Source organism: Protopterus annectens, chromosome 4.part1 (assembly GCF_019279795.1).
Source record: "Protopterus annectens isolate FY-2018-M chromosome 4.part1, PAN1.0, whole genome shotgun sequence".
In the NCBI taxonomy this organism is placed as follows: Eukaryota; Metazoa; Chordata; order Ceratodontiformes; family Protopteridae; genus Protopterus; species Protopterus annectens.
In genome coordinates, this window is record NC_056734.1 from 670,204,678 (window position 1) to 670,227,739 (window position 23,062).

Here is a 23,062-nt window from a genome sequence, read left to right on the forward strand (position 1 = left end):
TCAGGACCAATACTTCCTTTATGCCCATGGTGGTATCCAGTGTGGTCCTTAATCAGTCCTTTCATTTGCCAACCTTCTTTTCTAATCCACAGAACAAAGGAGAATGAATACTGCACTCTTTGGTTGTGCACAGACAACTTAGATTTTATTTGGACAAGACTAAGCCTCTCAGGAAAACTGAACAGCTGCTAGTTGCCTTTGCTGCAGGGGCAGAGGTGAAGGCCATTTCAAAGCAAACCATTTCTAAGTGGATAGGCCATTGCATTCATTTCTGCTATAAGCACCATTGAAAACCTACCCCATAGGGGATAAGACCACATTCCACCAGGGCTGCATCTATTTCAACAGCCTTTCTCAGAGGTGTTCCTACCAGGGACATCCTAGAAGCTGCTACCTGGAGTTCTGTTCATACCTTCACCAAGCATTACTTGCCTATTTTTTTCTAAATCCAGAGCTGGTTTTGCCACTGCAGTCTTGCAGGGCCTAATAGCTGGTCCTAATGCTCTTTAACTGCCTCCTCCCTTCCTTAGCTTTGGGAATCTACCCAAATGGTAATGATTGCAACAGTAAAACACGAAGAACATAGTACAGTTGTGTACACTTACCATAAATGTAGCTGTTCGAGTGTTTGTACTGTTGCAGTCCTGGTTTCCCTCCCTCCAGCCCCCTGACTTCTATTGGCTATACCTTTCTTCTTGTTTACTGTACTTAAGCTTTCTGGTGTATTTGCTTTTTGTTGAAGGTGTAACCTTGTATATAATTGCTTCCCATTATGGGGGCACCTGACATCTGGGGCAAGAAAAACTGATGTAATGGCGTCGGCTGCATGCCTTATATACCCCTGACTCCCTGATGTCATGGAAGAAGAGAGAGCAACCGACGCAGGACCAAAGACTTTGATAATCAGGCCGGCTGAAGGCTACTTGCAAGCAGATAACCCAAATGTAATTACTGCAACAGTGAATACACTCGAACATCTACATTTATGGTAAGTGTACACAACTGTACTGTCTTAACTGTGCTGTGAAGTACATACCATTAGGGAGTACACAAATGCAATTGCAGAACCACTTGCAGATCTCTCATGACCAGTACTTCCACTTCTGTGTACTCACCCTGGCATTAATGCACATAATGCAATACCCCGCATTCACATGTCACAATCTTGTTGACTCACTTTCCACCTAAGACTGAGCTGCAAATCTGCTGGAATCAAGTGTAAGGAAGGATCTATATATCTGTTTTGGAAAGGATATTCAGAGAACATTAAGGCCATTTGTTGCTGAAATTGGTAGGAGTTTTTAGACAGGTTCTCCCTTTTACTGACTTACCGGTGACCCCTCATTTGAATAGATGCTTTGAGTTATGAAGTCAGCTGTAGACTGGTTTCTCTGTCCTCTGCTGCCTATTTACCATATTGAAGACAATACAGGTGGTTGGCATATATGCATTTGGGAGGCTTCCAGATTCCACTCACTTCATTCCTAAAAAGCCTAGTACTTTTTGTAAGCCTTATCATAGTAGACTGATATTGTAACTGAGCATTCTAAGGTCAGTGATTTCTTCAGTGTGACAAGTTACAAAGACCACAGCACCTTTGCAATGTACTGCTTGCTAGGCAATATGCGGCTTTAGACAGGATTACATTTACATTATATTTGCTTAATGAAAGAGGGGTCACTTGCCCTTTCTAGTCTGTCCATCCAACCAAATTTCTGTGTAATCCACAGAATTATAGATGCTTAAGAAAATAGGGAAAAACCTAATTCAAAATTCTAAGAAAAACTACAAGGAGCATGCATCAACCATATAGTACATAGCCTGAAACATAACTGGACACCCATAATTGAGGCACTGACTTAGGTAAAATGCCACAGCCTGTACCACTTGCAATTGGTACTGGAACAGTAGTATTGCCTCCAATTTTTTAACAGCTGCTACTTCTCTAGAAGATCCCCAAACACCATAGCTAGTATTTCCATCACCCAAATGCTCTGAAGCTATTCCCAGCTAGTACCATCAAAAAAAAAAAAAAGAAACCCTCCTGCAAAGAAATTAAAACTACCTCATTAGCACCTAACAACCTACCCTTGCAATTCTTCTGTCTTGCAGCAGAAGCTGTAGAGTGCCCCATTTTTAATCACTCTGTGCAGGATTCTACAGTCATACTTGGCTTCTCCAATTTTTAATGGGTTACAGTAGTTCCAAATTTAAGCCAAGGGTCATAAAGATCCCGGTTTCCTTGCGGAAGCCTTCCTCTAGTTAAACAAAGAAAAATGGAAGATTCATGCAGTGGACAGCCTGACCTTAAGTTAGATACCCCTAGAATATGTCTTAAGGCACTTTGCTGAGCAGTTTGAGCAGGTCTTGAATTTCTCCTCCATTTTAAATCCGTCAGCACTCCTAACTTTCAGCAAGGTCAGCACATGCCATCCTTGGGTGTAGCAGTGGTCAGTGCAGCTTTCTTTAAGGATGCATCTTACTTAAGACTACCATTCAGGGACACCAATTCCTTAGGACCTATACTTAATTTTCAGAAATCTTAAATCATCTTAAGCCACCTGCTTAAAAATGATCTCGTGTAGTTGTGCAAGACTGTCTCTCTTGTGGTGATTGCAACAACGGAAAGAAGAAAGACTTGCAAAAAAAAATCCCTCAGCTTTCATAAGCATAGTGTATGCTTAGGATGAGCCCATAATTTATATAATAAAAATAAAAAATAAAAATCTATGTAAATCTGTAAAAATGAAAATAAAAATATAAATATACTTATGTATATAAACATCCATTATTCAAGACTGTTATATACCATTGAATATGTATCAGCTTCAACTGTCTATTTATATACAAAAATATATAATATTAATAGTCTATTATTTGTTGGAATTGAAATCCTATTTTTAGTGCGTCTTAGTGGCCTATCTCTAAGGAATGGCTTGAGGGTTATTCTATCATTTAAGCCCTTCCCAAATAATAGACTATTAATATTATTATTATATATTTTTGTATATAAATAGACCATTGAGGCTGATACATATTCAATGGTATATAACAGTCTTGAATAATAATGGATGTTTATATACGTAAGTATATTTATATTTTTATTTTCATTTTTATAGATTTACATAGATTTTTCTTTTTTATTTCTATTATATACATGAATTTTAATAAGATGTGAGCACTATTCAATGATTATTAATTACATGAAATGTTTATTTTAATGAAAATTATTATGTATATGATTGTTTATGCTGTGAAAAATATGTAGGTCACAGTTAGATATGTTATTATATAGATATAAAATGAAGAGTATTGTGAAGTGCATATATTGACATCTCATGGTGAATATAGGGTATGTGTCTTTAAGGTGAATTTTTGGCGCCTTTTCTGACTATTTGTGATTGCCAAGACATTTTTAACCATTTGTCTGAAGAAGGGTATGTTAATACCCGAAAGCGCTTACGAAAAGCTTTTATATTGCTCTGTCTTTTCATATTAATGGAATAAAAGTAAAAACGTTGGAAATAGCCGTGGTGGTCTTTGGAAGTGTGATATAAGAAATTTTACTGATTCGTTCAGAGACCTTTACTCTGCAACTGCTTCTATAATACACATGAAAAATTTATATCCCGGCAAATCCCTCATTGCCGAAATAAACTTCCACTGTATGTCAGAGTTGCAACTTTGACACTTTCACTGTTAATCTCAGCAAATGTAAGTGTAGCCAGTAACTTTCCCCTGGTCTGTCCTAATACTCCTCCTTGAGGCAGGAAGAAACCATTTAAATGACTGCTTAGTACCTACATATGAGTCTGACACATTAATAGTTGTAGTTAGATCATCATCATTTAAAGGTGTATACCTATCTACTTATGCTATACCCCTTGTCTTAAAGGTTAGAACATATTTTTTATGAAGTAGTATATATTAGGTTATAATGATAAGTAAAAGATTGAACTCAGCACTATATCATCAGAGTCAGGGCCATTTACTTTAAAAATTATATCTGAAAGATTTATTTAGTAAAGCAACACTCTAGTGCTTAGAATTGTCTGAAAGTCTTAGTACAGACTATATATATGTCTCGTTTCTAGAAAGTCTATATAATTTCTGAAGAACTTTTCTGGACAATCAACTGGAAAAAGAGAAGGAAAAAAAAACTCTGAAGTGTCTTCAGTAAAAACAGTATTTATGCATCAGTATAGGAGATAGCTTCCAGTAATTTAGAGGAAAAAATAAATCGAATGCATTCAGAGATGTTTAAAATAAGCAAGACACTGGAGAGAAGTACAATCAAATGACAAAAAGCTGGAAACAATGAAAAGAGCTTTAAGTAGCTATTTAAATGATAAAACTGCAGAAATCAAAAGATGAAATGAAGGAAATAGCCGACTATGAAGCTTCTCAAGAACTGTTTCAAAAATAGTAGGGCTAGCAGACATAACACACTGAGAAAACCTGAGGATTTTTCTACTGTATCAGAGAAACTAGAAGGAACAGGCTGCATTAATTTCATGAAAGTATAAAAATTTGAAAGTATAAATAAGCACTTGAACCGGTATTCCATAACAGGATCTGTTAACAGAAAGGGCACATAGTGTCTTTGCTCCAGATTTGTTCAGAAGAAAGAAGCAAAGAGAAGTCGTAGTAAAGATGCAGTTGTTTTAGCTAATGGAGATGCTCCTGACAAAAACGTGGCAGAAGGGTACCGTATTATAAATTTTGGGACATAGGATTGTTTTTGGAAGATCACTCTTCTATATGCAGCAGTTAAAATAAGAAAAGATATGAAAATTGTGCTAGACAGAGCCCGTCTTAATACCACTGATATACTTGCTTGGCAGTAGGACGGAGTCAGACAAAGCCTGTTGTGGAAGAGATCTCGGGTAATTAGACCAAATGTCAGGCTCCCAGTGGTGGTGACTGCTAGAGTGAAAGTACTCATATATCTACATTTGTGGTAATTTCCTAAAACAGATGTTCTATATGTAGCTCCTGTAAACTAGATCTGTAAGAATTGTATCCATTTTCAGCAATATTTGCCAGCCAACAACTTTTTAAGGCCAAGTGCAACCAGCCTATGTTTAGCTGTCCTATTCAGCAATTCCTTGGCATATGGCTATCAAACACTTTGTACCACTACATTATCTGTCTTTATCTTGCTGGGCTTATGCTGTATCATGATGGTATCTCTCCATATTTTACTTAACTGGAAAGCTTTATGTGAGCTAGGGAGGGAAGCAGCCAGCTTGAGGAGCTAGTGGTGCCAATGATAGGTGGACATGATTACAGATGTAGCATTGTGGTAAATACATAACTTGTTTTTGTGACAGAGCCGGAGTAATTTAAGCTTGAGCTATGTAGAGAAGTCATTTCTGTGATAGAAATGCTGATAGCATTCATGTCACTGCTGAGTCTGTCACCTAAATCATTTTCTATTGCCATGTTTCCTGTGCTTAGGTGTCTCATTACCATTGGAAGGTGGGAAAGCTGTGTGTAATGCAGTGCTGTAAGGACTTGTTTATTCTTCCAGCCTTTTTGTCATGCATAAGCTTCTGACTGGCCTGATTTTCCAGAGTTTTTACATTATCTTTAACTGATGGCTGTCCGAAGTCCGATGTTTGGATGGTGTCCATCTGTGCCATCTTCGGTTCTTTCTAGCTGTGAGGTTGGATGCACTTCATTTGTGTTAATCACGCTTGCAGTCCATCGTTTAGCTCATTTTTTTCCAGAGAACTTTTACTTCCCATCAGATAAGTACCCCATTGGGGAAATTTTTCTTCTAAATTAATGTTCAGAAAAGTCATCATTTGCTTGAAGTGTGGGAAGCAAATACCACATAAAGGGTTTCAATTGTTTTGTCTGTTCTGGTTGGTGTATCAGCATGTTGCTTGTAACTGTTCTGAATGTGCAAAATTCTGTATGAAAACTCTAAATGTAGGGCCACAGCAGTAACTGCTCATATGGAGTGTTCCTCTTTGCCTATCCTGGTGGTGGTGCAATCCACTACTGCCATAGGGCCTCCACAGACTTCGTTGTTGGTTAGTATCATTCCAAAAAACGGAATGACAAGAAGGCCAAGGACCCTGACATACTGAGAAAACTCCAACTCGAGGTCATAAGGTGACTAACCCAGGTGAGACACCTTTGCAACCACCTTGTCTGGTGACTCCTAGGCCTGAACCCCCTGTCACTACCACTTGGGAGGCTGCCATGATCTCCAGACCACCTGCAGGTCCTACCATGGCACCCATGTCATTTGGGTCAGAGGTTGCTCAGCAGGCCTCAGCATCTGACATCAGTAACATAGGTGTTGAGAGAGATGCCCTTTCTTTCTCGACTAGTGAAGTCGATTGACCACAACCTCAGGGCACCCCTTTTAAATGGACACCTAAACCGAAGTGAACCACTTTTTCATTGCCTCCACCTCCGTCCACTTAACAGACCAAAGCCGAAGACTTCCTTAAGATAGCACATGAGTATATGGCATTTATGAGATTTAGAGAGCCCTCTCATTCTCCCACTATGGAGGTGTCCCCATCTAAAGGGAGCAGGAAAGTAGCTTTTCGGGAAGAGTGGATTAGGAGGAATTGTCTTACTCTGTCCACTTGCCACCACAAACTTACCTAGACTTGAACTCTGACACCCTCACTTCCCCCCAGAGGGCCTTTCCTTCAGGGATACCCTGAATATAATGAGGGAGTCTTTCATTTGGAAAAGTAAGCAGTTCTTACAGGCTCAGACACACAACAAGGAAACTGCTAAGATGTCCTTCTATTCCTATGTTGCAGTATTCTAGGTGTGAGATTTCATGCCCTCAGGCGACTTCTACGTCGGCTCCTATACAAAAGCTTCAGCTTGGCTGTTGCAGTGGGTGTGGGATGTCACATGTAGGGCCATAAACCAGGGGCCTTAAATGTGATGTCTGCACGCACAATCCTCAGAACTTTTCAGCCACAGATGACATTCGCATCGTACGGTCGCTTCTCCACAGATGTCGTATCCTAAGATAAGTGACCCGTTGGGTTTCTAATTTTCTTATTTTTCACGATTGTTCTTGCCGACGCTTGGTTGTTGTAGCCTTTAGCTGATGTCAGGGAAAAAGGGAAATTGCCAATGCGGGCGCCAGATACCCCATAAAGATGCCCATGACAGGTGTTTTTTTTGCCTAGGCTGGGAACATGGTCACTCCTCCTGCGCTGTTTGTCAATTGTTTGCCCAAGACCTTGTGCAGCCGTTTAGCCATGTTAAACCTCTACCTGGAGAACCAGCGGCTTAAGCGATTAGCCCTTAGGATGGATCCTACATTGGAGGCTGCACCTGAACTCTCAAGCAAGAAGGCCAAGGTTCCTAGACCTTCTTCGCCTGCCACTCTGCTCACCTACACACCGCCAACTGCTGTTCTGGGGGTTGAGGCGCGCTCGGAGGACACGTCGACTGCAGCGAAGTCCCTTGTGGAAGCTGTTTCGCAGCCGGCAACCAAGCACATCCACAGAGCTTATCCAGACATAGACAACTGTCGATATTGAGGGGGACCCAGTTTCAGTGGTACCTCCGGCAGGGGTCCAGACTTCGGATGTGTTACTGTCCAAACCCGATGCCAGGCCTTGTTCTCTATTTCCTCCCTGGCCAAAAAGAAGCAAAAAACTAAACATATCTCCACCTCTTCAGAAGTCACACCGGATTGGCAGGCCTTCACCTCTTCTCTCATGCAGGCCTCAGCCACCTCCACCCTGCCTCTTCTGAGCCCTAGGCCTGCCTCTGCGTCTTCCCTCCCATCCACGACCCCTCAAGTCGGAGAAGAACAACATGATCCTTCCTTCTCATCTTCAGAAGAGTCCATTTCTTATGTTTCCTAGTTCGCCTTCCTCCAGGAATATTGCTCTCCTGATGAGGAATCTGTGGATGGAGGATTCTCCCCCAGAGGACATTACATTTGGTGAGACCATCACTAAGATGGATTACTTTAAATGGGATACGTCCCAAATGGCAGACACCCAAAAAAGGTACTTTGAGCTGCTGCAAGTGAAATCCCCCTCCCCTTCAGCAGTTCCTCCTGTTCTGCCTGTTTACTTGGATGCCTTCAGTGCTGCTTCCAAAGCCTCTTACTCCCAGCCTCTGTCCCCTAAATGTCCTGACCATTTCTACAAAGTACCAGAGGACCAAAAATCCCTGGTCAACCCACCCTTTGCGGACCCAACTGTTATTGCCACCACTGCAGATAAGCAATCTAGACTGCTGCCCTCTGCCTCCCTACTGCCCACTGGCAAAGACAGCAAGTACATGGATAGGATGGGGAAGAAGGTATATATACACGTCTTCAGCTTTGGCTTTCAGAGCCATAAATTGTCAGACCCACATGACAAAGTATGCATTAGACTTGGTCTCTCAAGCCTCCTGCACACTAGCATCCTTGCCTGACAGTCTCATCAAGACAGACATCTCAGCCAAACTTTCCTTGGCACAACAGGTAGCCAGGCATTCCATCATTTGCAGCTACGATGCTGCAGAAGCATCCACCAGGTCTGCAGCATCTGCTTCAGCCCTCAGGAGATACTCATGGCTAAGACTCCAGAACCTCCCAGAGGATTTCAAGTCTAAGAACTTGTCTGCCCCTCTGGACCACAATGTGCTTTTTGGCAAACAGTCTGCTGACCTTTTTAAAAATCTACAAGAAAAAAGCAAAGAACTCCAGGACATCAAGCACCTGCTGGTGTCATCCATCCCCAAGTATTATAGACACTACCCTGCTAAGGCTACCTTTGTGAGACGTACTCCTCAGCCCTCCTCCTCCTCTTCCAGGTCCAGGAGAGGGGCTAGAAGACCTACCAACTCCAGATCCTCTGCTCCACCTCATCAATCCCTATGGCCCTTTCAGGACAGAGGAGGTCCCAGTAATGCGCAACTGCCTTGCCCACCTTCCCCTCTCAGCCCGCCTTTCCCACTGTCTTCCCCTTTGGCAGTCCATCACTTCAGACCAATGGGTCTTAAACATTATTCAAAAAGGGTACTTCTTATCCTAGAAAGAGAAGCCACCCAGAAGAGACATTCCTCTCACCCCCAAAAAACAGGCTCATCTCATACCACAAGTTCTGGCAGACCTTTTAAATCTAGGCACCATAGAACCTGTCCCTCCAGGACAGGAAGGGAAGGGGTTTTCTCCAAAGAAGACGACCCCTGGAGATCCATCTTAGACCTGTCCTTCCTAAACCTCCATCTTCAGGTTCCTTCTTTCAAAATGCTCTCTCTTCCCACTCTGCTGCCCCTCATTCCAGCCAAGGCATTCATGGCCACCCTAGACCTAAAGGAGGCCTACCTGCACATACCCATCAGGAATTCCCACAGACAATTCCTGCATTTCTCTGGACCTGCCTCTCATTTCCAATTTACTACCTTGCCCTTTATCCACACCCCCCCCGAGTCTTTACAAAGTGCCTGGCTCCAGCCATTGCCTTCTGCAGAACTCTAGGTATACAGATTTACCCTTATCTGGATGACATCCTGATACTGGCAGACTCCAGGGATGCTGTATTGAAGCATCTACATTTCACCATGTCCCTTCTGCAGAACCTAGGATTCAAAATCAATCTCCCCAAGTCCTGTCTGATCCCAAGCCAGGAGACAATTTTCCTAGACTGCAGAATCAGAACAGACAATGAAGGCCTTTCTACCTCAGGACAAGGTTCTTTCTTTGACTTCCCACTTCCAGGAAGCTCTGCTATCCCAAAAGGTGACGGCAAGGCAATTTCCTCATCTCCTGGGTTTAATGGCAGCGGCCATCCTCATGCTACCACTGGCAAGAATGCACACGCGCAAGTTACAGTGGTTCCTGAAGAACACCTGGTCCCAACACCTCCATTCCCTAGAGCAGGGCATCCCCCTTCTTCCCTCTCTGAAAACAGAAATCAGTTGGTGGATCCAGCAAGTGCAACTGAACCCAGGGCTCCCACTACAACCACCCACCCCAACCCAAGTGATGCATACAGATGCCTCAGATTCAGGTTGGGGAGCAACTCTAGCCTCTTGCAAGATTCAAGAAAAGTGGCATCCCTCTTCAGGCCAAACACATCAATATCAGGGAAATTGCAGCAGTATTCTTAGCTCTAAAGACTTTCACCGCCCCCCCCCCCCTTTCTGGTTCCAGGGCTGCTCCATATTGTCACCGACAACACTACTGTGATGTGGTACCTCAACAAACAGAGAGGAACAAAGGCCTATCAGCTGTGCAGATTGTCCCTGCTGATATGGAACTTAGGCTCTCGTCTCAACTTAGTCCTGCAAGCGGCCTACATTCCCTCACAGGACAACCACCAATCAGATCTCTTGAGCAGGACCTCCTCATCTGAATGGATGCTGAGCAAGGGAGGTGGTCTTATACATAGTCCACCGGTGGGGTGCTCCACAAATAGACCTGTTTGCCTCTCCCCAGAACAGGCAACTGCAGAACTTCTGCTCAAAAACCCACTCCCCCCTAGCATGGAGCGTGGACGCTTTCAGCTTCCCTTGGGAGGGGAATTTCCTTTATGCCTTCCCCCCATTCCCACTGATTCAGAAAGTCCTCCTGAAAATTCAGAAGGACAAACCAAAAATCTTGTTAGTGACTCCCTACTGGCCAAGGCAGCACTGGTTCCCCCTACTTCACAAACTAGCCAAGGGCAGTCACTTCAAGTTACCCTACAAGGTGGACCTACTGACACAAGGCAAAGGAACTCTCCTACACCCACACTTACAGATGTTGTGTCTGATTCTGTGGGTGTTAAACTTTTGATCCCTTTCAGACACCACTACTCAGAGGACGTGCTTTCAGTCTTAAGGGAGGCAAGGAAACCTGCCACCAGAAAATCTTACCTGGCTAAGTGGGAAAGATTTGCAATATGGTGTCTGACCAAGGGAAGAGACCCCAGCTCCACTGAGGTTCCCCGGTTCCAAATTACCTGTGTCAGTTGATAACGAGTGGGCTTTCTTCTTCTGTAAAAGTGTACACCTCTCTGCCATATCAGCTTGCCTGCCCCTGGAACCCCCCTTGCTTGCCAGGGTCGATGTAAAGCTCTTCCTTAAAGGGGTCTTGCACATGAGACCACCTAGGAAACCTATCTCACCGCCTTGGGACCTTAACTACATCTTAGAGAAATTAACCGAGCACCCCTTTGAACCGGCTGGGCCTTCTTTCTTACAGATGTGCACATGGAAGACTGGCCTGCTGGTGGCTATCCCATCAGTCACAAGTGTCAGAATTGCAGGCCTTGATGGCTTGCCCCCCCTACACAGTCTTCCACAAAGACAGGGTGTCCCTGCGATCAACCCTTCCTTTATGCCTAAGACGGTCAATGACCTCTCTCTTAACCAAATCCATTCATCTACCCACCTTCTTCCCATCACCCTCTAACGCAGGGGAGAAGATACTGCACTCCCTGCACAGACAACTTAGGTTTTACCTGAACATGACCAAGACTATCAGGAAGACTAACCAGCTCTTTGTCTACTTCCACCCCAGAGCCCTGGGCAAAGTGGTCTCCAATCAAACCATCACATGCTGGATCAGGAAAGCTATTTGCTTCTGCTACTTCCACCATGGAAAGGAACCCCCAGGGGGAATAAAGGCCCATTCCACTAGAGCTGTGGCCACCTCAAGGGCCTTCATGAAGGGCCTAGACACAGCATCCATTTTGGAAGCAGCCACTTGGGCCACTATCCACATTTTCACCAAGCATTGCAAAGTGGACTAAGTTTCTAGAGGTAGGACAGGATTCTCCAGGCAATCCTGCAAGGTCTTATAGAACCCTCTTCATCTACCACGACCCTCTCATTTGCATAAGCTGTGGTACGCTCCCACATCTAGAATACTGCAACATAGGAATAGGAGGACATAGAATAGTTTTGTAAAATCTTACCATAACCATAGATGTCCTTCTCTTCCATGTTGCAGTTTTCCTTCACGCTCACCTATTCCTTACCTGTACTACCTACATTACAGTAGGTCTCCAAGTCACACACCTGGAAACTGGCATTCCTCCTGCTGGCCTTCAAGTTCTCAGGATTGTGCGTACAGACATCACATTTAAGGCCCCTGGTTTATGGCCCTATGTGTGACTTCCCAGGCACACTGCAACAGCAAAGCTGAAGCTTTTATGTAGGAGCCGATGTACAAGTTGCCTGAGGGCATGAAATCCCACACCTAGAATACTGCAAAATGGAAGAGAAGGACATCTATGGTTATGGTAAGATGTTACACAACTATTCTTTCCTTCACCTAGACCACTGGCTATTCCTCCTGTTCACATTGTATTGAATGATGTCTTTGAAGACATCGCTTTGCACCCTTATTCTGTATCCCTTGGAAACCAGGCAGGCTTTAGAGCGTGCTTAAATCTCACAAGCAGTTTTACAAAAACCCAAAGGCTGACCTTTCTGTCGTCTCCACTGAATCCACAAAAGGTATTCTTAACGACAAGGAAAGTGGATTGTTAAAATGAGTCTATAATGCCTTAGATGCTTCTTGTAGAGCAGCTGCCACAGGTTCTGACATATGCCGAGATGCATGACTCAGGACTCGGCCCCTGTCAGATTAGGTAAAGGCTGAACTACAGGATGCCCCATTAGTCAAGGAATTTCTTTTTGGTTCTCCAGCTGAACAAGTATTGAGAAGCTGGATGAAAAAAAGGAAAGCAAATCAAAACTGTGAAAGAATTGTACCTGTCTCTGACACCAAAGTACAGTAGGACTTACCCTTATAAACCTTGGCCTTTTCTGCTTAGACAAGACAAGAGGAAACCTTCCAGTGGTAAAAGACCTAGACAATCCAGGATATGACAGCCAGAACAGTCGCACAGAGCAGGGAGCTCCAGAGAGCCCACCCAGCACAGAGACCAACTTGAGACTATGTTCTCCCCAGCCTCCCATACCCCTTCCCACCACCCTCCTCCAGCTCTTCTGGCTGGAAGACTGTCCTCCTTCCTAACCCAGTGGAAAACCATCAGTGGGTTCTCAGCATCATAGAAGTGGGTACTGCATCCATTAAAGAGAAATCCTGCCTTTCTTGGGCATTTCAGAGCTTCCAAAAGCGCAGGAAAGCCTCTTACCACCCATCCTCTGAGAACTACTTCCAGTGATCTGTCCAGCTTGTCCCTCAATGACAAGAGGGAAGGGGATTCTACTAAAGGATTTTTCTAGTTCCAAGAAAGGAGGAGACCTGGAGGTCATCTCAAAGCTAAACAAGTTTCTCAACATCCCAAACTTCAAAATGCGTATGTTGCAAAATCTACTGTCTGTGGTCTTCCAGTATGACTTCATGGTCACTGTAGATGTAAAACATGCTTCCTCCATGTCACCATACCAGAGAGTCACAGAAGGTACAAACTGTTTATAGCAACAGGTTTTTGCTTCCAGTTCTGTGCTTTACCATTTGTGCGATGTACTAATCCCAGAGTTTTCACAAAACGTCTAGCTCTTGAAAGCACTTTGCAGAAATCTAGGGTTCATACTTAACTCCTGCTTAGATGACTTGTCTCATTCAGGGACGATCCACATCAGAGAACCCTACAAGCCTTGCAGGACAAAGCAGACTGTCTTCAGAAAGTAGGTCTCACCTTAAATCTTCAAAAATCTCAAACTCTTCCTCAATCAGGGATCCTCTTTCTGATATCTCTCATAGGTTTGATTCAACAGAAAGTCTTACTTCCCCAAGACAAGATTACTTTCTTAACAGTGTACCTAACCAGTCTGCTTCCAAAGCAATTCATCACTGCAAGAGAATCCCTAAGGATATTGGGCTACATGACATCCTTTATTCTCGTGATCCTAGTTGCAAAGTTACACATGAGGAAACTTCACTGATTGCTGCAAAATGCTTGGCAACTGTGTTCCCAACACTTTGAAACCCTACTGCCTCTCTTTCCATGCCTGAAAAAGGAACTCCTATGGTAGAACACCACTATACAGAGGAACACAGGGTGAATTTCTCTTTACCAGAAGCAAATAAGATCATCACCACAGAGAGTTCAGAAACTGCTTTGTAGGCCCACTTAGGTTCCCTGAAAGTGCAAGGTATTCAGTGTCCTCAGCAGAGAAAATTGCATACAAATCAAAAGGTTGTACATGTAGTCTATTTAGCCATAAAAACATTTCAAAAGAACTCAAGCCCAGGGATACTGCAAATCTGGACAAATAACACCACCGTGATGTGGTACATTAACTACTAAGGGGGATCTCTGTCCTACCCTCTGTGTAGCCTTTTCTGAAAAATTTGGATGCTGACTCAAGAAATAAAGCTAACCCTCATAGCTTCTTACGTTCCAGGTCAGAACAATACCCTGGCAGGTTGTGTAAGCAGCATCCTTTTAGACCTTAATGAGTGCATGCTGAAGGGTGAGGGGTCCTCCCAGACTTAACTACCACACCAGACTACTGCAGAAGTTCTGCTCCAGGACTTGGTGAATAGATGCATTCTCCTTCACATGGACAAACTGATTTCTGTACGAGTTTCTGCCCTTTACCCCTGATTCCAGGGGTACCGACAAAACTCAGGGTTGAATACACCCAGCATGATCCCAGTGGTCCCCTTCTGGCAACACTGGTTCTCCTTCCTCCTGACACTCAGTGAGGGGAGATTCTGTACCCTACTGCAGAAAATAGATCTCAGCCAAGCCAAAGGATCTGTCTTCCACCCTGACCTAGCAAACCTGGAGGATTGGGTTTCGACACCAAGGAATTCATCCTATCTCAAAACCGTGCTTTCCATTCTAAGGGACACAAGGAAGCTCAGTACCAGGAAATCTTACCAGGGAAAATGGAAAACATTTTCTGCCTGATGTCACATCAAAATCCCTAACCTTCTCAGGCTAATTCAGTCTTGCACTAACTGTCAGGTGTCTTTAGTGAAATCCTATTTCAACATTAAGGTACATGCATCTGCAATTTTGGCTTGCCTACACAGTGCTCCAGTTATTTTCTTGCACCCCCACATAAAATATTTTCTAAAAGGAGTGATTCACTTGAGACCACTCGGAAAGAACCTTATTTCAGCATGGGATCAAAACTGTGTATTAGAATAACTAACCTTGTCCTCCTTTGAACCTGCTGCCACTGCCTGTCTAAAGATGCTCATCTGGAAGACTGCTTTTCTGCAGGTGTTACATCAGCTAGGAGAGTTTGACATACCAGCCCTCATGTGTAAAGAATCTTTCACTGTCTTCCACAGGGATAAGGTCACCCTCAGAACAAACCCATCCTTTATGCCTAAGGTGGTGTCAGAACGAACTTTAAACCAAGCTGTCCACCAAACCAGTCTTCTTCCCAAATCCACAGAACAGGGCAGTGCAAGCCCTCTACTCCCTGGTTCTGCACAGGCAGATCAGATTGTATCTAGACAGGACAAAAAAACCTAATAGAGCAGCACAAGTTACTGGTGGCTTTCACAGGGGGTAAACAGAACAAGCCTGTCTCCAAATAAACCCTTTCAAAATGGGCATCTAACTGCATTAAGTTCTGCTACTCCCACTATGGAAATGATTTACCTCAGCATATTAAAGACAACTCCACCAGACATATGGGGCATCTACCACTGCTTTTCTCAAAGGAGTCATCAACCAGGCAATGCTAGAGTCAGCCACATGGAACTCTGTGCACACCTTTATAAAGCATTGTAACCTAGTCATTGCCTCCAGGGCTAGAGCAGGTTTCACTACTGCCGTCATGCAAAATCATATTTCCTAAGGTCATACAGATGACACCCAACTTTTAGCTGTGGGAGTCCTCCCAAGAATCAGTACTGCAACAGTGACTACAAAGAACATAGTACTGTTGTGGCCTACTTACCATAGCTGCAGATGGTCGAGTAGATCCGTGTTGCAGTGCGTACTCCCAAACTCCAACTCCTGTGTCTGCTGACCACTTGTCTCCCCCTTGCTGAGTGCAAGGGATAGTGGAATTTTTTCTGCAAGTAGTCCTCTTATCTCCATTCTTCTATGTTTTTCCTCCTTCTCACTTAAATTCAGACAACTGGGGAGGTTGTGATGTCCTCAGGCATCAGACTGCTCATTCACTGCTTAGAAAGACCAGACGATGGCACCGCCGGACACCTTTCATATACCCTGATGTCCAGATCAGCTAGGGATGATGTAGACAGTCTTGAAATTGGGCCAGTGTTGGGCTTTTGGATGGCAGGAAAACCCAAGAATCAGTACTGCAACACTGATTATAAGTTGGGCACAACTGTACTTTCTCATGGATAAATTTCTACCCATCTGGAAATGTAGGTGGCCTTGAATGCTGAATCTTATCTCTGTAGCCATCTGTTTTTTGTTTTGCTTATGTTTTTCTGGAGTGAGAATATATCTCTGTGGAGTACACTCCCTTGCTACTCTGATTTTTAGGAAAGAGTTGTTGCTTTAAGTACAGTTATCCTTTTTTTAACTGATTTTTATCTGTCAACTTACAGTGTTCCAGGTGGATCTCTCCTGCACAAAGCGATTTGATGCAGAGGTCTCTATTACCATGCAGCTTAACCTGACAGTTAACAACTCAAAAAATATCACAGTCCTTAATTTCAAACGTCGGAAAATGTGCTATAAAAGTAAGTAAAACAGTAATTTTTTTGTCATTCTGACCTTCTTGATGTATGTTTAGTTATACGTTTCTAACTCTATGGTTGAATTCTTACCTATACAGTTTTTTTATGCTAGTGGATAGAGCATGTGATAATATGGCAGTGGTCACATTCTTGATACCGACCCAATTTTTGTGAAACGGTATGAAAGCAACAGTTATTGCAGTTTGTTTAGGACTGAGTTCTGTGAGTGTAGTTCCATTTGCACTTTCTGATGATGAACGTGTGTGATGGTTAGTCACAGTGTTGACCACTAATAGCAGCCATTAATAATTCAGTTTAATTTTATTTATTTATGTTTAACAGTGTAAGTGGGCTGGTCCAAAGACCCTTTTCAACCATGTCCCGAGAACAGTAGCAAAAATGTAGAGCATAAATTGAAACGAGTTACATGTAACTAAGCAAAGCATTCATGTGTGATGCAACAGTCATGCATGGCAACTTCAATGTACATCTACGATAAGTGTAGTTGGCACTGTGATAGGTTAACCATTGTCCCTGTAGCATTTGCATGTGGCTTCATTGCTTAGGTGGGTAAAAAGTGAGTTTTTAAACTCTGTATACAGTGTTTTGAGCTCCTTAAGAAGATTTCTTAATGTAGAGAAAACGTCATCACTCATTCGAGTTTTGAAGTGTGGTCTGATAAGTACAGTTTCACTATACTAGCTATTTCTTCAAGAGTAGGTTTATTCCTTGAATGGAATTTTGCATCTTAAAGGTGAATAGTAGCCAAGTTTAATCATAAAATGTCTTTACTAATAGTCTGAAAACTTGTAAAAGGCCAGTGAAAATGGTGCATTTCTGGTTCATCACCCCTTAACTAGTAGGTGTTCTGTTAGAAGTGTTACTTGGTTATAATATGAAATAAATCGGTATATGTCAGAGTTAAGTTATTCCTTGTACAGGGCTGCTGTCATTGTCTCTCGTAACTAAACTCTTTGTTTGCCATGGGTGTTGGAGCTTGTTGCTAGTACCCCCATAGTCTTCTAGTAATTACAGGACACATTGTTTACTTACAAAGCAATTAATATAAATGGCTTACGGGATTCATGTGTACATGTTAGTTATGTTAGAAAGGGGAAGCATCCAGAAATAGATTTGTAGGTGTTTACTAGGCTAACAACTTCAAGGATCTTTTTAAGCCTAACCATGCATCCCAAATCTTAAACGAGATCTGGTACCCTTGATAAGTGTAAGCAGGGGCGAGGGCTTGGAAGGTGTAACATTTACAAGCAGGGCCTTGGTTGTTGAACCATTAGAACAGAGGTGCCAAATCAGTGATGAATTTTGTGTTCCCCATCCAACTGCCCAAGTTACACTTGAATTTGGTTAGGGAGAAACTCTGCTTTACATAAATGGGGAGCCTGTTCCAGTTAAGGGGTATTCTCTGGGATACATGCCTGTCTCTCCAGCAGGTCCTGTTTATATCACAGGCAAGGTTGAAGTCTTTATAATGGGTAATGGGATAATTCTGGTGCTGTTTGCTTTGCAGATATGCAGTTGATCCATCAGAGTGGGGTCCGACAATGCCTTGTATGCCAGGCATATATCTCCCCTCAACAGCTTGCAGGAGACAGAATACAAGGATAGGGCCTTGAGTCGGTCTGCATAGGACAAGTTACTTACATGCTGTATCCTTTTAGAAAGGAACCTCTGTGGACATTCCAAGTGGTGGATGTGCCTGGTTAGGTACATACCAAAGGGGGTATTGTACTCAATGGTAGGTCTCATGAATGCCAAATACAGTCGAACAATGACTTCCTTGGACCTAGATGCCATATTTTTGTTTATAAATTGCACAACACAGAATGATTTCCTCACTACTGTCGACAAGTGATGGTCAAAGGCTAGATTACTGCCTGTGTGTCCCCAAGTCCGTAACTACTGTGTCATGTTTTACGGGTGTGTTGTTAATGTGATAGTCACCAGGGCGGATGACTTCCCGATGGATACTACTATTATGCATTTCTTGGCATTTAGTTTTAGTCCATTTCTGTGACACAGTTGTTTCTGTATCAGCCCTTCCTGGAGAACATTTGTCAGTACGGGATTCAATGATAGCTCCTCATTTGCAATCATCTGCATATTTAGTCAGCCAGAGGCCACTGACATTGGCCTTGACTTCAGAGAAGTGAACGCCAAAAAGGAGTGGTCCCAAGACCGATCCCTGAGAGACTCCGATTGTGACTGGCCTCTTTGTAGAAGAGGACTCCCAGTTTTAACTGGGTCCTGTGTGTGAGCCAGCTGGCTATCCATCAGGGGTTTGTCAGCAATGTCCGAGTTGGGTACGGTGTCATATGCTTTGGCCAGGTCAAGGTAGGCAGTGTGAACTATTTTGCCCTCATCCATTGCTTTGGTGACCGTATCAAAGAAGACCACCAGGTTGAGTAGGCATGACCTGCCCTTGTTGAAAAAAAATTGGGTTGGGTCCAGTGTTTGGAGGTTTCCTGTGTAATTATTCATCATTTCCATGATTAATCTTTCCATGGCTTTGCATACAAGACTAGTGAGACTTGTGGGTCTGTAGTTTCCAGGGTCTGTACATGGCCCACCTTTGAGCAGATGGATGACTGTTGCTGTTCTCCATTCATGAGGCATGAAGCCTGTTTTTAGGCTACAGTTAAATGGCAATTTTAAAGGGCCTGGTAGGTCATGTTTCATGTTATTTAGAAGGCATTCTGGGATATTGTCTGGGCCCATTGATACAGTGCTATTGGCCTTAGAGAGAGCATTAAGGACCTGTTCCCTAGTAATAGCAGGGGGAGTTATATTTGATGGTATTTTCTGAGGGAAGGTTGAGGCAGAGTGAGGGGTAAAGTTGGAACACAGTTTGTCAGCCAGTAGGTTTACTGTTATCTTCTGGCTCAGTGTAGGTGGCTCCATTTGCAATGAGCTCTGCACACAATTATGTATTGCCTTTGAGGTTGTTGACATAGCTAAAGAATGCCTTGTGGTTGTCCTTGGCCTGGGATTCAGAATTTACCTCAAAATTTGGCATTGGTAGACTTTTTGTCCTCCGAGTTGTTTGTTTAGTTTGACAGCGCTTTTATTTTGTTGGGTGCTGCATCTCCTAATTTTTGCCTTGATTTTCTTCCTTCTGTTATACAGCCTATTGATGTAATTCCACCAGGTCAGCTTATTTTCTGAGTTTGTTCTGTACTTCTTCCTGGTGGCTACAGCTGCCTCTAAGCAGCTAATAACATGCTTGCATAGGGTTTCTGTGAACAGTTTTGCTTAGGCAGAAGTGTTCACGGGTTTTATGGAGGCTTTACATTTTGTCAGGTTATCACTTAATAGGAAGTTAGCCTTAGAGTAGTTCTGAATATTCTAGGGTTAGCTGTGGTTTCAGGTTTTATTTGTACTTCAAAGGAGACCATTTTGTGGTCTGACTTTACCAGAGAAGACATTACACTAGTTCCAGTATGGTTGCTCCTCTGATTGGTATATTGACAGTCTGGTCCAAGGAGTTTGTGTTTACAAAATCCAAAAGTCTGTGTTGCCTGTAGGTTTGTGTCATATATGATTTCCAGTTAGTCACCCATGAATATGGTATTGGGTTGGATGGGAAGTGTTTCCAGTCTTAATGCAGCTAATTGACAATGGCAGTAAAACTGGTAGGGAGGTAATGGTTCTACTTTGTGTACATTTTAGCATATTAACAGTGCTCCTGCTCTGAAAATTTTCCAACGTTGGGGCTGGGCGGCATGTCTGAAGTTAGTAAGCTGTATGTGATATTTCCTTGAGGATGGGATTCATTCACCTAAGTAAAGCGTGCGTGTTTGTGTGTGGGGGTGTATGTGTGGAGGCAGATGATGTAGAAATGTAAATTTCAACAGTGAAACAGATGATCTGGTGCAGAGTAAGGTGCTAGCCTGCTTGTGCAGGGATGTGGACTCCCATCTACGGTGTTTGGCATCAAACTATGTAATGTAGTTTCATCAAAGGACAGTTTGCTGGGAATGGTTATACTTAAGGTTAGCATACATCCGGGTTTCCCCAGACACATCCTCTTTTTTGGGCTTCTGTCCGGCCGGTTTTTGAAAACTCTGCGATTTGTCAGGGTTTTATCGCAGAATTTTCAAAAAACAGACATCCCTATTAAGGAGTCTTTCCTCCGCTTTTTTTTTTTTTGATTGGCTCATACGAGCTAATCAAAAAACGGAGCTCTGTTCAATGCGGAACTGCTTGATGTTCTGCATTGAACAGAAGAGGGTCCACTGTGCACGTTTTTGATTGGCTAGTATACTGGTATATGAGCCAATCAAAAAGTGGAGCTCTGTTCAATGTGGAACAGCTTGATATGTTCCGCATTGAACTGAAGAGGGTCCGCAGTGCGCGTTTTTGATTGGCTCGTATACGAGCCAGTCAAAAAGAGATCTGTTCAGTGCGGAACTGCTTGATGTTCCGCATTGAACAGAAGAGGATCCGCTGTGTGAGGTTTTGATTGGCTCATATACCGGTATACGGGCCAATCAAAAAGTGGAGCTCTGTTCAATGCGGAACTGCTTGATGTTCCGCATTGAACAGAAGAGGGTCCGCTGTGTGAGGTTTTGATTGGCTCGTATACCGGTATATGAGCCAATCAAAAAACGGAGCTCTGTTCAATGCGGAACTGCTTGATGTTCCGCATTGACCAGAAGAGGGTCCGCTGTTAGAGGTTTTGATTGGCTCGTATACCTGCATACGGGCCAATCAAAAATCTCCAAACACAGACCCCCCTTTTTTTCCTCTTCAACCTAAGAGGACAAAATATGTGCTGGTAGCAGCACATATTTTTTCGTCCTCTCTTACATAACAATTATGGTAACCCTATACTGAGCTCTCCACAAGTACCATCTCCTCCCTTTTTGTTGGAGGATTGAGCTGGAGACTGGCCAGATTCTGACCTCTGATGTGTAGGCAACCAAAAGGGTTCCTCTGGTTTATATTACTAGATGGCAACCTATTGATAAGAGCTTGATCAAAATGCATATGTAAGTCAGGTGTGAAGGTAGTGACTGCATCACCCCAAGGTTTTGCTAAATGCTTGGTGGCTGCTGCCAATTCCACCATGTCTGGCAATGTACACTTGTTTAGCTTGACCAAAACTGCCATGCTCAAATGTTGCATATTTCTTTGCTTAGATGAGCTTCGTATTTTTCAAGCATTGTATAGGTAGGCCAGCTGACTGTGCAGATGTACACATTTCAGAACTTTCTAGAATTCACTGCATTTGTAAGGTTGGGTCTTCTGTTAACTGTTCCTTTTTGGTCATGTATGACTCGTGTCATAAGTGGCTGTCGTACTAGTGGCAATCCTAGATTGTGTCCTTTTAATGTTAAGGACCATCCTTGCTGGATTTTTGGTTGAGTTCTTCCTTTTCACCATCTGGAATCTGACATTTGTTTTTAAATTTTAGATCATAGGAATGTTTATGCTTTATGCTAATGCATGCCGTGGTTTCACTCTCTGGCTGCAAAATATTTTTTCTTCACAGCCTGATGTTTGTTTTTTGCCAGTCGCTTAATATGGATCATGATCCTTGCTGTCACCTGTATGTACCGTACCTGCTTTTGCATGCCTTACAGATTTAGGGAGTACCCATTATGCCCACCACTTTATCTTCCAGAATATAGTCAGGTTTTGCTTGTATATTTTTTTTTGCAAGGAACAAAAATGTTGACCACTGCCTCAGGTAACAAGAAATTCATATTTAGCAACAGATGGTGATAATGGGTGAAGCTTTTGACCTATGTCATGTGTAAAAAAATATAGTTGTAATTGATGGCGTTTTATACAAGGACTAGCAATGGTGTTTTCCTTGTATTATACTAAAGGATGGTGAATTGCCACAAAGACCAAATCTTGGAGGATAGATAGAGTCCTAGGCATGTTAGTTAACTTATTCATGCCTGCCAGCACTCAGTGTTTCCTGTGTACTTGTTGGGGGAGGGGTGCAGCAGATGCCTGCATACTTCAGTAACAGTAGAATTACAAGCAAATCAGTTTTTGTCTTACTACTTCAAGTAAAATCATTTTGTCATGTTTTATCCTTAGCATAGAGACATAAAGCCTTATTATAAATAACCCAGAAGACCCAAGATTGTTTAGCGGCTGAGGCAGTGGAAGAATCAGGCAGGGCAGTGAGTAGCTTATACTAGCATACCTTTGTAGGGGGAGGGTGATGGTAGGTCTGGATGGTCAACGACTTCTTGCACATCATAGTGGTCACAAGACCAGGGGTCTCTGTTTAGCAGCCTCAGATCATTGGTTGTAGTTCTCAGGGGCATGTGTGTGTGGGAGTACGCAAATGCCATGAGGAGAGTTCAGAATGCCCTTGTAGTAGTGCAGATATTCTTTCAGCCACAACGGGGGGGGGGGGGGGGGGGGCAGGGTTAGGGTCACCAAAGAGAAAACTCTGAAAACTAAGCACATAACAGCTCCATGACCAACTTTCACCTAGGGAGTGATGAAGGACTA

The 23,062-nt window shown here is 43.2% G+C and overlaps 1 protein-coding gene across 1 annotated transcript in view; it reads left to right on the forward strand.

The window, feature by feature from the left end:
• Positions 1-23,062, forward strand: part of RYK (receptor like tyrosine kinase) — a 1,434,429-nt gene that overhangs the window by 549,064 nt on the left and 862,303 nt on the right. The window contains exon 4 of the mRNA XM_044070454.1: positions 16,436-16,570. Coding sequence (XP_043926389.1) covers positions 16,436-16,570 — 135 coding nt within the window. The remainder of the gene's footprint in view (positions 1-16,435; positions 16,571-23,062) is intronic.